The 14,567-nt window shown below is 42.1% G+C and overlaps 1 protein-coding gene across 10 annotated transcripts in view; it reads right to left on the reverse strand.

Moving 5' to 3' along the window:
* The window catches only part of TMEM241 (transmembrane protein 241), a 181,689-nt gene extending 169,626 nt beyond the window's left edge, over positions 1-12,063 (reverse strand). For 8 of the 10 annotated variants that reach the window (XR_009545056.1, XM_060173606.1, XM_016190468.2 and 5 more), the window contains exons 1-2: positions 11,905-12,063; positions 2,872-2,918 (exon numbers count right to left, since the gene is read on the reverse strand). Coding sequence is in view for 8 of the 10 variants with exons in the window: in XM_060173606.1 (XP_060029589.1) it covers positions 2,872-2,918; positions 11,905-11,976 (119 nt within the window). In the remaining 2 variants the exon portion in view is untranslated. The remainder of the gene's footprint in view (positions 1-2,871; positions 2,919-11,904) is intronic. The other 2 variants (XM_060173608.1, XM_060173607.1) reach the window with 2 other exon arrangements.
* Positions 12,064-14,567: the final 2,504 nt, after the last annotated feature.

A 14,567-nucleotide genomic window follows, 5' to 3' on the forward strand; every position in this document is an offset into this window, starting at 1 on the left:
GATTTCTGTCCTTCTGGTTGCTTTAGGATTCCTTTGTTGTTCTTCTTCTAGGTCTTTAAGATGTGCAATCAGGCTGTTTATTTGTGCCTTTTCTTGTTTCCTAATGTGTGCTTGTATAGCTATGAACTTCCCTCTTAGGACTGCTTTAGCTGTGTCCCAAATATTTTGATAGCTTGTGTCTTCATTTTCATTGAACTCTCCAAACATTTTGATTTCTTCCTTGATTTCTTCTTTGACCCAGAAGTTGTTAAGAAGTGTACTGTTGAGCTTCCACATTTTCGGACTGTTACTAATCTTTTGTTGATTGTTAAGTGTTAGTTTAATTCCACTGTGGTCTGAGAAGATGCTTGGGATGATTTCAGTGCTCTTGAATAGGCTGATGCTGTCTTTGTGGCCTAACATATGGTCTATCCTTGAGAATGATCCATGTGGATTTGAGTAAAATGTGTATTCCAGTTTCTTGGGATGAAAGAAAATGTCCAATAGTTCTAGTTTATCTATCTCTTCATTTAGCTCCCTTATCTCTTTACTGATTTTCTTCCTGGATGATCTGTCAAGTTGAGATAGTGGGGTGTTGAAGTCCCCTACTATGATTGTGTTTCTGTTAATATATTGCTGTAGCTCTTTCAGTAGAAGTTTGATGTATTTAGATGGCTTCTCATTGGGTGCATAGATACTAATAATTGTTAAGTCCTCTTGATTGACTGATCCTCTGAGCATTAAGTAGTGTCCATTCCTATCTTTTTTAATCTTATCTATTTTAAAGTCTATCATGTCAGATATGAGAATAGCTGTTCCTGCCCTTTTTTGTGGGCCATTGGCTTGTATGATAGTTTTCCATCCTTTCACTTTAAGTCTGTGTTTTTCTTGTTGAGTTAGGTGAGTTTCCTGTAGACAACATATTGTTGGGTTGTGTTTTCTGATCCATCTTCCTACTCTGTGTCTTTTAATAGGTGAATTCAGGCCATTGACATTTATTGATATCAAAGATTGAAGATATTTTAACGCCATTCTTGTAGAGTTTTAGAGTATTCTGATATATGTCCTATTTGTGGTGGTCTGGTTGTTTATAGGAGACCTTTCAGAACTTCTTTCAGGGCAGGCTTGGTGATGGTTGATTCTTTCAACTGTTGCTTGTCTGAGAAGGTTATGATGCCTCCATCTAGTCTGAATGACAGTCTAGCAGGATATAGTATTCTTGGCTGAAAGCCTTTCTCATTGAGCACTCGATAGATATCTTGCCATTCTCTTCTGGCCTGTAGTGTTTGTATGGAGAAGTCTGCTGCTAATCTTATGGGTTTTCCTTTGTAGGTGACTCTTTGTTTTTCTCTTGCAGCCTTGAGGATCCTTTCTTTATCCTTATTCCTTTCCAATCTAAGTATGACATGTCTTGGTGTATTTAGGTCTGGGTTAATTCTGTTTGGGACCCTCTGGGCTTCCTGAATCTTTATGTCTTTGATGTTGTCTAGACTAGAGAAGTTTTCAGCTATTACGGCCTGAAGAATGCTTTCTTCCTCTCCCTCTCTTTCTTCCTCTGGTAAGTCAATAATGCATATATTATTTCTTTTGAAGTCATCCCATAGGTCTCTGTTGTTGTTTTCAGCATCTCTTAATCTCTTTTTGAGATCTCTTACTTCTTGTTTAGTTGTCTCTAATTCATCCTCGATCTTGCTAATTCTGTCTTCAGCCTCACTGATTCTATTCTCTCTGCCCTCTACTGTTTTCTGGAGTTCATCTATTTGTTTCCCTGTTCTGATACTGTTTTAGCTTGTTCAACTAGTTGTGTTTTTAGTTCAGCTATTTCAGCTTTCAGCTCTCTAATAACCTTGAGATAGTTAGTGTTTTCTTCCAGAGTCTCATTTGTTGTTCCTGTATTTTTTTTTGTTGTTGTTCCTGTATTTCTGATTACAATTCTTACAACTCTTTACTCACTCCTGTGATTATTTCCTTAGTTAATGTTTGGATGTTGAACTTGTTATTTTGTGCTTCACCCTTTGGGGGGCTTTTAGCTGGACTGTTGTCCTGGTTCGTTTCTCCAATATTTCTTCTTGTTGGTTTATCCATTTTATATATTATGTTATGAGTTCCCTCTCTTAGTACTTTCCAAATTACTGATCACTATTTCCTGGATTGACTTGTGTCTAAGTGAGGTAATTAAAGGGTTCACAGTGGTGAAAGTTAACAGTTGTTTCAATAGTATTTTAATCCCTGAGTTGGAGCTCAGTGATTTAAAGCTTTTTTTTTTTCTTCTCTGTAGGCTATGGGAGCCTAAGGGCTTCTAACTATAAGTAGACTTCTTAACTTAATCACTGACTCCTAACCAAGAGATAAGGCAGGGTGTGGCAGAGATAATCCAGTGGTTATGCAAAGAGACTTTCACAGCCCCACAGCTATGCCACCGAGGTACAGGTCTTCTCCTGAATTTCCTGGTTAGATCTCTGTCCCCTGGTGTCCCTCCCAGCTGCTGCTCCAGATTCAGAGGGCAGTAGCAATGGAGACTCAGAGTTGCACTTGGTGAGTCTCTGGGAAGTCCTCTCCTCCCTTCAGCTGTATTCTTGTTGGTGGGACAGACTGGAGGTGGTGTCTCAATTGATAAACCGCGGGACTGTTACCAGCCACTTAGTCTCTCCCTAGGCTCCTCTCTGTTACCAGCCACATGTGTTTGCACTCACTGGTAATTTGGTGGGTTCCTGTAGTCATTCTAGTCCTGTCTTGTTTCAGTCTCAGGTACTGTCCTTTGGTATTCCTAGTTGATCCGGGAAAGGAGAGGAAGAGAGGAGAGAAACAGCCTATCCATGCTTTAAGGAGCACTTAATGATGTTAGTTGGATATTTACTACACATACATAAAAAGTATAGAGAAAATACTCACCCCTGAAATAATGTAGGGTAGGTAAATTTCAAGACAGACAGGACATACTGAAAAAAAAAACCCTGAGATTAATGGACATTCTTAAATTATTGAGAATTGATAAACCATTGATATAATCAAAGAATCAGAGAATTGACATAATCAAAGAAAGTCTTAATAGTAGAAACATAAGTATGGGCTTGGGGGATAGCATAAGGGTTAAGCAAAAAGAAGTTCATGCTGTAGTCAACAAAGTTCCCATAAGTCAGAGCAGAAGGAGAGGGAAAAAGATAAATCTAAGTATTCTCAATGGGTCAGGCATATCACTGAGTCAGGAGAACATATTCACGCAGTACTGTACACAGGGACCAGGAGAACACAGACACGCAGTACTGTGCACAGGGACCAGGAGAACACAGACACGCAGTATTGTGCACAAGGACCAAGATAACACAGACATGCAGTACTGTGCACAGGGACCAGGAGAACACAGACATGCAGTACTGTGCACAAAGACCAGAACACAGACACACAGTACTGTGCACAGGGACCAGGAGAACACAGACATGCAGTACTGTGTACAAAGAACAGAACACAGACACACAGTACTGTGCACAAGGACCAGGAGAACACAGACACACAGTACTGTGCACAAGGACCAGGAGAACACAGACACGTAGTACTGTGCACAGGGACCAGGAGAACACAGACACGCAGTACTGTGCACAAGGACCAAGAGAACACAGACATGCAGTACTGTGCACAAGAACCAGGAGAACATAGACACGCAGTACTGTGCACAGGGACCAGGAGAACACAGACATGCAGTACTGCGCACAGGACCAGGAGAACACATTCATAGCAGTAGAGACAAGGAATCTAAAGAGAATCAGAGGGGGAAAGCCTGGAGGAAGAGGAGGACTCAGCACAGCAGGTGTTGGGAGTGGGGTACAAAGAGCTACCACAGAAAGATAATGCTATGCACTCATTTGACAGTAATTGCCTTATAAATATTTATTATCTCCCCCAGTACAGTGATTTGAAAAGAGAAGGAAAAGGAAAGGAATGAAGAGGAGAGAAGATAAAAGAAGAACAAAGAAAAGCATCATCATCTTTTATCGTTTCTCTTTCACTTTCAAGGTTTTGTCTAGTTTTTGCATCCTAAGAATATGTTTCTAGTTAGTTCTAGTTAGTTCTAGTTAGTTTTTTTTTTTTTTTAACCAAAGCACTGCTTAGCTCTGGCTTATGGTGGCACAGGGATGAGAGTCTCTTTGTATAACCACTATGCTATCTCCCTTGGCCCCTGCATTTTTTTTGAAGAATTTTTGTTAATCAAGCTAAAGTAACCAGCTCCTATAAGCTTGTATTTCTGTTCAGTGTGTGTGTGTGTGTGTGTGTGTGTGTGTATGCTTGTTCTCCTGGGCATTACCACTCAGGGCTGACTTTTTTCAGATAGAAAGAAAGGCAGAGAGACAGGGAAAGAGGCTACAGAACTGGCATTTCCTTCTATATGATGATGAGCTCGACCTGGAACATACACACAGCGAAGCAGCACTTTATCCAAGTGACCTACTTGGCCAACCCCGAGTACATCTTAGAGCACATTTACAGCAATTTATCAGCGGAAAAAAATTCTGATTTTTTTCCTTCTGAATATCTTTTCCGTCCCCTCCCCATTTCTTTTCTTTTCTTTTTTTTTTTCTCTCTCTCTCTCTCTTTTTTTTTTTTTTTTACCAGAGCACTGCTCAGCTCTGGCTTAGGGTAATGGGAGTGGGGGGTGGGAATAGGACTGAACCTGAGACTTTGGGGTCTCAGGTGTGAGAGTCTTTTTGCATAACCATTATGTTATCTCCCTCCATGAATATCTTTTCTTATTGTTTCTACTATGGAACACAGAATGGACTCCAATGGTTCTTCATGTGATTTATAAGACACGTAGTACACAGGAGTTGGGCAAGTTTATCCATTTTCCCCACTGATTAGTCTACACATGACTCCTCTTGCCTAAGCACCTGTGACTGCCACCGCCTGTATTTATTAGATGCACCTTCAATATTCCCTAAAATCAGAATTCCCTAAAGTAAGTCAAGATGACCCCTGACCTGCCTCTCTCTCATCCCCCAGTATTTTTTTTTTCATTCTAAATTAGAGGCAGGAAAAAGGGTTAAATGAGCATCTGGGGAGTTGGACTGTTGCACAGTGGTTATGCGCAGGTGGTGCAAAGTGCAAAGACCTGAGTAAGGATCCCAGTTTGAGCCCTCGGTTCCCCACCTGCAGGGGAGTCGCTTCACAGGCAGTGAAGCAGGTCTTCAGGTGTCTATCTTTCTCTCCCCCTCTGTCCTCCCCTCCTCATTCCAATTCTCTCTGTCCTATCCAACAAAGACGACATCAATAACAACAACAATAACTACAATAATAAAACAACAAAGGCAAAAAAGGGAATAAATAAATATTTCTTTTAAATGAGCATCTGGGCTGTGCTCTGCACCTCCTGTAACAACTTTCATGAAGATAAGGGTTTTTTAGTTCATTTTGTGATGCACTTTAGCTATGCCCTAGGTATTGGAAAGACAGAAATTACTGAAGCAGGGTGGGGACAGATAGCATAATGGTTATTCAAACAAACTCTCATGCCTGAGGCTCCAATGTCCCAGGATCAATCCTCCCTACCACCATCATAAGCCAGAGATGAACAGTGTTTTTCTAGGAAGGAAGAAAGGAAAGAAGGAAGGGAGGGAGAAAGGAAAATGTTGAAGCAATCATCTCATCTTGCTAGAGAACAAAGAAAGAACACTATGAAAGGAAATATCTATCAAGAGCAAGGCTGGGGAGACAGAATAATGGTTATGCAAAAGACTCAGGACTGAGGCTCTAAAGTCCCAAGTCAATCCCCAGCACCTCCATAAACCAGAGCTGACCAGTACTCTGGTCCCTTTCTTTCTTTCTTTCTCCCTTTCTTTCTCTTTCTTTTTAAAATACATTTATTTATTTATTTATTTTTTATTGGATAAAGACAGAGCAAAACTGAAAAGGGAGGAGGAGACAGAGAGGGAGAGAGACACCTGCAGCCCTGTTTCACCACTCCCAAAGCTTTCACCCTGTAGGTGGGTACCGGGACTTGAACCTAGGTCCTTGCACACTGTACATATGCGCTCAACCAGGTGCACCACCACCTAGTCACCCCTCCCTCTTCCTCTCTCTCCTCCCTTCTCCCTCTCCATCTCTCCCCACCCTCCCTTTCCCCCTCAATTTTTCTCTATCTCTATCCATAATAATTTTTTTTTAATTTTAAAGATGATGTAATAACCCAGTAAACACAAAAATAATGTAACAGATGCAAATACACACCCAGATGGATTAAAAATTGTGTATGGGCTGGGCGATAGCACACCAGGTTAAGCACACATAGTGTGAAGAGCAAGGATCCCAGTTCGAGCCCCCAGCTTCCCACCTGCAGGGGGGTTGCTATGCAAGCAGTAAAGCAGGTCTGCATATATTTATCTTTCTCTCTCCCTCTCTGTCTTCCCCTCCTCGCTCAATTTCTCTCAGTCCTATCCAACAACAATAGCAACAACAATAACAACATGGGAAAAAAAAAAAAAAGGCATCCAGGAGCAATGGATTTGATTTGTAGTGCAGACACCAAGCCCCAGCAATAACCCTGTAAGCAAAAAAAAAAAGTTTTGTGAACTCTATTCAAAGAAATTAAAGACATAAAGAAATGGAACAATACTCCATGTTCATGGGCTGGAATTAACATCATTAAAGTGAATATACTAGCCAAAGCCATATACAAATTTAATGCTATTCCCATCAAGATCCCAACCACATTTTTTAGAATAGAACAAAAGCTACAAATGTTTATTTGGAACCAGAAAAGACTTAGAATTGCCAAAACAATCTTGAGAAGAAAGAACAGAACTGAAGGCATCACACTCCCAGATCTCAAATTGTATTATAGGGCTGTTGTCATCAAAACTGCTTGGTACTGGAACATGAATAGACACACTGACCAGTGGAATAGAATTGAGAGCCTAGAAGTAAGCCCCACACCTATGGACATCTAATCTTCGACAAAGGTGCCCAGACTATTAAATGGGGGGAGGGGAGTTTCAACAAATGGTGTTGGAAAAATGGGTAGAAACATGCAGAAGAATGAAACTAATCCGCTATACTTCAACAAACACAAAAGTAAATCCCAGATGGATCAAGGACTTGGATGTTAGACTAGAAACTATCAAATACTCAAATATTGGCAACAGGGTTGGGTGGTGGTGTGCCTGCTTGAGCAGATTACAATGCACAAGGATCCAGGTTTGAGCCCCTGGTCCGCACCTGGAGGGGGAAATCTTTGTGAGTGGTGAAGCAGGGCTGCAGGTATCTCTCTGTCTCTCTCTACCACCCTCTTCCCTCTCAATTTCTGGCTGTCTCTATCCAATAAACAAAGATAACAAAAAAAAAATTTTAATATATTGTCAGAAATCTTTCCCATCTAAATTTTAAAAACATTTTCAGTGAAATGAATCCAATTACAAAGAAGAATAAAACAAAAGTAAACCAATGGGACTACACCAAATTAAACAGCCTCTGTACATCAAAAGAAACTACCACCCAAAGAGACCCCTTACAGAATGGGAGAAGATCTTTACATGCCATACATGAGACAAGAGTTTAATAATCAAAATATATAAAGAGATCACCAAACTCAGCAACAAAAACAAATGATCCCATCCAAAAACAGGGAGAGGATATGAACAGAATATTCACCACAGAAGAGATCCAAAAGGCCAAGAAACATATGAAAAAATGCTCCAAGTCATTGATTGTCAGAGAAATGCAAATAGAGACAGTGAGATACCACTTCATTCCTGTGAGAATGTCATACATCAGAAGAGGTAGCAGCAACAAATGCCTGAGAGGTTGTGGGGAAAAAGGAACCCTCCTGCACTGCTGGTTGGAATGTTAATGGGTCCAACCTCTGTGGAGAACAGTCTGGAGAACTCTCAGAAGTCTAGAAATGGACCTACCCTATAATTCCTCTCCTGGGGATATACTCTAAGGCACCCAACACAACCATCCAAAAAGATTTGTGTACACCTATGTTCATAGCAGCCCAATTTGTAACAGCCAAAACCTGGAGGCAACCCAGGTGTCCAACAACAGATGAGTGGCTGAGTAAGTTGTGGTCTATATAAACAATGGACTATTACTCAGTTATTAAAAACGGTGATTTCATTTTCTTCCCCTCATCTTGGACGGAATCTGAAGAGATCTTGTTAAGTGAGGTAAGTCAGAAAGAGGATGGATATGGGATAATCTCACTCACAGGCAGAAGTTGAAAGATGCTACCATGACACCAGCCTGCCTTCTCTGGGCAGAGGACCTCACCAATGTATCTTGGAACCCCACCTCCTCAGAGCTTTATTCCACTAGGGAAAGGTAGAAACAGGCTGGGGGTATGGATTGACCTGTCAATGCCCATGTTCAGAAGCAATTACAGAAGCCAGATATTCACCCTTCTGCGCTCCAAAGAGATATTTGGTCCATACTCCCAGAAGGACAAAAAATAGGGAAGCTTCCAATGGAGGGAATGGGATATGGTACACTGCTGGTAGGAACTGTATGAACTATATCCCTCTTATTCCACAATCTTGTCAATCAGTATTAAATCAATAATAATAATAATAGTTTTGCTGTTGACCATAAACCATTAATCCCCCAAAAAATATTTTTTTTATTATCTTTATTTATCAGACAGAGACAGCCAGAAATTGAGAGAGAAGGGGATGATAGAGAGAGAGAGAGAGACACCTGCAAGCAATGCTTCACTACTCACAAATCTTTCCCCCTGCAGGTGGGGACTGGGGGCTTGAACCTGGGTCCCTGTGTATTGTAGCACGTACACTCAACAGGTGCACCACCACCTAGCCCCAAGAAAAAATTCTTGTGAACTAAATAATGCTATCTGCTTACCAGATTTTATTTATTTATTTTGCTAAGATACATTTTTGAAAATTTATTTTGGATAGACAGAAATTGAAAGGAAAGGGGGAGATACAGTGGGAGAGATACCTGAAGCACAGCTTCACTGTTCATGAAGCTTACCCCCTTCAGCACTGTACTATGTGCACCCTACCACCACCTCCCAGCCTGTAGGCACAGTTCCTTTTGTCCTTTTCTTTTTTTGCAACCAGAGTTTCTGTTTGTTTTTGCTTTTCCCTGAGGCTCCACACTAGTCCAATTACACCACTTTCAGCTGGTGTTTTATTTACTTATTTTTTAAAAAGTAAGAAACAGAGAAGTATAGAGACTGGCGAACCGTCCCCATTACATGGTGCTACCATGGGGTGGCTCGGTAACATCTGTAACATCTGCATTTTGCTGGGTGAATCATCTCCTAGTCCCCAGGTACATTTTTTAAATTTTTTTATTTTTTAAAAAATATTTATTTATTCCCTTTTGTTGCCCTTGTTTTATTGTTGTAGTTATTGTTGTTTTTCTTAATGTCGTCGTTGTTGGATAGGACAAAAAGAAATGGAGAAAGGAGGGGAAGACAGAAAGGGGGAGAGAAAGATAGACACCTCCAGACCTGCTTCACCACTTGTGAAGCTACTCCCCTACAGGTGGGAAGCTAGCGGCTGTAACTGGGATCCTTCTGCCGGTCCTTGCGCTTCGTGCCACGTGCACTTAACATGCTGCGCTACCGCCCGACTCCCTTTTAAAATTTATTTTTAAATTTTTTAATCTTTATTTGTTTACTGGATACAGACAGCCAGAAATTGAGAGGGAAGGGGGTGGTAGAGAGGGAGACAGAGAAACACGTGCAGCCCTGCTTACCACTCACAAAGCTTTTCCCCTGCAGGTGAGGACAGGGGGTTTGAACCCAGGTCTTGCACTTTGTAACATGTGCGCTTAATCAGGTGCGCCACCACCTGGCCCCAATACATTTTTTTTTAAACTAATGTCATGGCTTGTAGGTATTCTTCTTCTAGCGTTTGCCACTTGTAGGTATTCATGGAAGATGTATTATTCTGCCTCTTCTGATAATTATGTGTAAATAAAAGGCAGGTTATTCTGTCTTAAAGTGAAACATTTGATTGGGAATTTAGAAGAATCCTCTGAACAAACCGAAGACAGACATTCACAGTAACAAAAACTGGTACAGTGGGGTTAGGAGATCATTCACCCACTTTGCCATGTACCAGGACCCAGGTTACCAAATAGGAGCACCTGCACTTAAGGAAGCTTCATAAGCAGTGGAGCAATGCTATGGTGTCTCTCGTCTTCCCTCTCCATCTCTCACCCTATGTTGAAAAAAAAATCCACTAGAAGCAAAAAACAGTATGCAGGTGAAGAGCCCCCATGTTAACTTCAATGACCAAAAAATATATATATATACAAATATACAGTGTTCTTTTCTGCTGGGAAATTGTGCAGATGCAGTCACATCTGCCATGTTGTCCCCTCAGGCTATTGCTAGTTCCCGTGAGTTGGGACATTCTTGGAGGCCTGTTCTGGCATGTTGTGCCCTCAGGGCATTATCTATGCCCCTTGATATTTGGAGTGCTTTGGTTACTCCTCCCCCTTCCCATTCCTGCTAGAGTTATTATCCTATCCTGGAGTGCTATGGTTACTCCTCCCCCTTCCCATTCTCACAAGAGCTATTCCCATAAAAACCCTTCTTCTTCCACACCTCACTCTCTTGTTGTCTCTTCACTTCAGTGTTTAGATGCAGGGAAGGTTACTACTTGAGGCGGCCATTTTTGCTACCTCCACGTGGCCCAACCTGCTTCTCTCTCATCCAACTCTGAGGTGCCTCTTCGCTCCGCACAGCACGACACTTTTCCAGACAAGAGGTTTGTCTTGTTTTGTTGTTGGTGGCAGGTCTTTTCTGTTGTTTTTGACTGGGAGGCATGTTGGTAGAAATACTAGTGGGGAGAGAGCAGTAGAGTGGGGAAGGTGGGCCGGGGCTCAGCATCACCTCTTTGGTTCTGAAATCCAGGACAAGGGGTGATGCCTTACCCTAGGATAGACCACAAAGTCTAAGGTCAGCCATTCTCCTCCTAACAAAACAAGAACATAGTACTTTTCTACTCTTCATAAAAAGGTTTCACAAAAAAAAAAAAAAAAAAAGGCTTTCGTGGTACGATTTAAGAAAAAATAAACTCATATTTTCGTTTATTTTTAATTTCACCCAAAAGCTCTGACTATATTGGAAATGCCTGCAATGGAAATATAAATACAGATTGGTGAATGAATCATAGGTGTCAGAAGGAGATGGGCTGATTTGCTCTCTCAAATCTCTTACAGATTTCTGGGCGTGGTAGACAGCATAATGGTTATGCAGAGAATCTCATGCTTGAGGCTCCAAAGTGCCAGGTTCAATACCCCACACTACCATAAGCCAGAGTTGAGCAGTGCTCTGGTAAAATAAATAAATAAATAAATAAATAAAATTTCTAGAACAGGGGTGTGTCTTTAAAAAAGAAAGCAGCTGGGACCCAGGTGGTGGCACATCTGGTTAAGCGCACACATTACAGTGTGCAAGGACCCGGGTTCAAGCCCCTGGTCCCCACCTGCAGGGGGAAAGCTTCACAAGTGGTGAAGCAGGGCTACAGGTCTCTCTCCTCTCTACCTCCTCTTTCCCTCTTGATTTCTGGCTGTCTCTATGAAATAAAGATAATAAACAAATAAAAAATAAAATAAAAAGAAAGCAGGATGTGTGTTATTTCTTCTACTCTTCCAGAAGGAACCAGTCACTTTCTTTCTTTCTATTAATAGTAGTCCACACAGTCTAAAATGAAATTCCCGGATATAAGCCAGATTAAAAACAAGCAAACAAAAAAAAACCTGGCTTCCTACAAAACTTCACAGGTGTTTTACAGATTAGAACATTATGCAGCAAATTCCTTTTCTACGAGTGCATTCCACCATGTCCCTTCATCATCATCAGGGAAAAACCTGGAGTTAAAAACCTGTAGTTGCACGTTCCACCACGTTTGATCACAGAACTCAGATCTCTCACGTGCAGCCTCCCCTTGGTCACCCCCTCACCTTGTTGATAAGATAAGAAGCCGCGAAGCAGGTGCAGAAAGAGACAATGACTAGGCAGTTCCTCAAGCACATGGGTGAATCCGCGCCCCTGACTACCAGGATCTACAGGAGCCTGAATCTCGGAGGACCTGGTGCTGAGCCTCTGCTGGGAGGGCCACGTGGCTCGGGGCTCGGCCAATCAGCTCGAGGAAAGCCCCTGCTGCCTCTTAAAGGGGCCCTGCCTCCCCGGGGCAGGACAACACAATCTGAACCTGGGAACCCGGTGGGGAGAATGTGAGATTGGCTCAAGACTGAACCCTTCAACGCTTACAGGAGTTATCTTAACGTTTCTGTAGTTTTTGTCTTTCCAGAATGTTGAATTTCTATCTTACATAGGTGATGCGTTCACCTGTCATCTTTCATTAACAATAGTATGTATTGTTGTCTCTAGACTTTTTCGCAACTATCACCTATATTATGGACCGAGACATTTTCATTTGATTGAGTACCTATCTCCAGTTCTCTCGGGTGTCTGTCTAGGAGTGGAGTTGCTGGATCCATTCTATTTAACTTTTTGAGGAGCCATAAAATTGTTTGCCACGACAGCTAGCTGCTGCTCCATTCTCCATTCCCACTAGGTATTCGAAGGGGTTCCAATTTCTCCACATCCTGACCATTTGTTATTTTGTCTGCTATCTCTTAACCCTTTCGATATTTATTTATTTGGGGGCTGGGTGGCGGCGCACCTGGTTGAGCGCACATGTTACAACGCACAAGGACTTGGGATTCAAGCCGGTGGTCCCCACCTGCAGCAGGAAAGCTTTGCAAGTGGAGAAGCAGGGATGCAGGTGTCTCTCTGTCTCTCTATCTCCCCTTTCCCTCTCAATTTCTGACTGTCTCTATCCAAAAAATAAAGATAATAGAAGATAATATTTATTTATTTATTTATTTTGTATAGAGATAGAGAAATTGAGAAGGGCTAGATAGGGAGAGTGAGAGGAAGAGGAAGGGTACTGCTTCACAGCTTGAGAAGCTTTCCACATACCGGTGGGAACTGAGGCTTTACACCTTGGTCTTTGAGCACTTTAATGTTCAACCAGGTGTGCCATCACCCAGCCCCTTTTATCTCTTAATATTTATTTATTTATTTATTGGCCTCCAGGGTTATCGCTAGTGCTCAGTGCCTGCACCAACACAAATCCACTGCTCCTGTGGCCATTTTTTCCATTTTGTTGCCCTTGTTATTATTGTTGTTATTGCCATTGTTGTTGTTGTTGCTGTTGTTGTCGGATAGGACAGAGAGAAATTCAAAGAGAAGGGGAAGAGGGGGAAAGAAAGACAGACAACTGCCCGGCCCCATCTCTTAACTCCTAATCTCCATTGTGCCATTCCCCCACTATATTTATTCTAACTTTATTAAAATCCTTTGTATTTTAATTTCCTATGCCCCCCCCAAAAAAAACTTTTTTCTTTTAATTCAGGAGCCAGTTCAAATCACAAAATTCATTATGCGTGACAACAGACTATTCAAATTCCAGTCTTCTAATCCGTAAAATAGAATTATTGGGGGTGGGGACTTGGCAGTGGTACCATGCATAAGGACCAGGGTTCAAGGCCAGGGGAAGCCTGTAGAGGAAAAACTTCCTGAGAGGTAAAGCAGTGATACAGGTCTTTCTTACTCCCTGTCTCTCCTCTCTCAATTTCTCTCTGTCCTATCAACTAAAAATAAAAGAAGTTTATCAGAATTCACTATTATGTTTAAAGTATTTACTTCAACATCTAGTAAGCCTCCCATAAACGATATAATAATGAAATAGCTGTTTTTTAGCTCCAGCAAGACTTTACCTTTCGGTGTAAATTAGGGACTACAATTAACACTTTAGTTTGAACAATGCATTCATAGTAAGTGAAATGTAATACTTAGCTATATTTTTAAAGTCTCTAAAAGCATTTTTATTTATTATTTATTATTGGATAAAGGCAGAGGGGGAAATTGAGAGGGGACGAGGAAAGAGCTAGGGAGAGACACAGAGAGACATTTGCACCCCTCTTACCATTCATGAAGCTTCCCCTTTGCAGGTGGGCACCAGGGTTTGTGCTTCACCAGGTGCGCCCACCGTCTCGCCCCCTTAGTTATTTTTTTTAATGTGGTCATTTTATGAGACTCCCCATTGGGAAAAAAAAAAAAAGAATTAAAGCCTTTCACTACACAGCGTTATTTTTGCTCAGAGTTCCATAACACACACTTTACACACTGTCCTGGTCCATACCCCGCCTCCTAAGACAAAGGTAGCAACACCTGAATCCGCCTTCTTCAGCTTCCTTCCCTATCTCAACGTGCCATTACTTGTCCTTCCTGCCATCCCGATCTAAAACTAAACCAGGAGATGGTGAATGAGTAGGGTTTGCCGTTAACGCAGCCTAAGTCACTTTAATTAGATTCAGCCGTGACTTGGGCAGTGGCAGGGGAAGAAGGAGACGCGAGGAGAGAACCGACAGACCGCGACCAGGGGAGGCCACAGCCTGAGGGTCCCGGCAACCAGCCCAGCGACCACCAGCCCCGCCCCGCTCCTGACGCCCCGCCCCTACTGGAGGCGGGGCCGGAGGCCGCCGGGGCGCCGCAGCGGCCAATCGGAAGCGACGGACCCAGCGGACGAGGCGGAAGAGAAGAATTGCAGTTCCGG

The sequence above is a fragment of the Erinaceus europaeus genome, chromosome 15 (genome assembly GCF_950295315.1).
Source record: "Erinaceus europaeus chromosome 15, mEriEur2.1, whole genome shotgun sequence".
Classification (NCBI taxonomy): Eukaryota; Metazoa; Chordata; class Mammalia; order Eulipotyphla; family Erinaceidae; genus Erinaceus; species Erinaceus europaeus.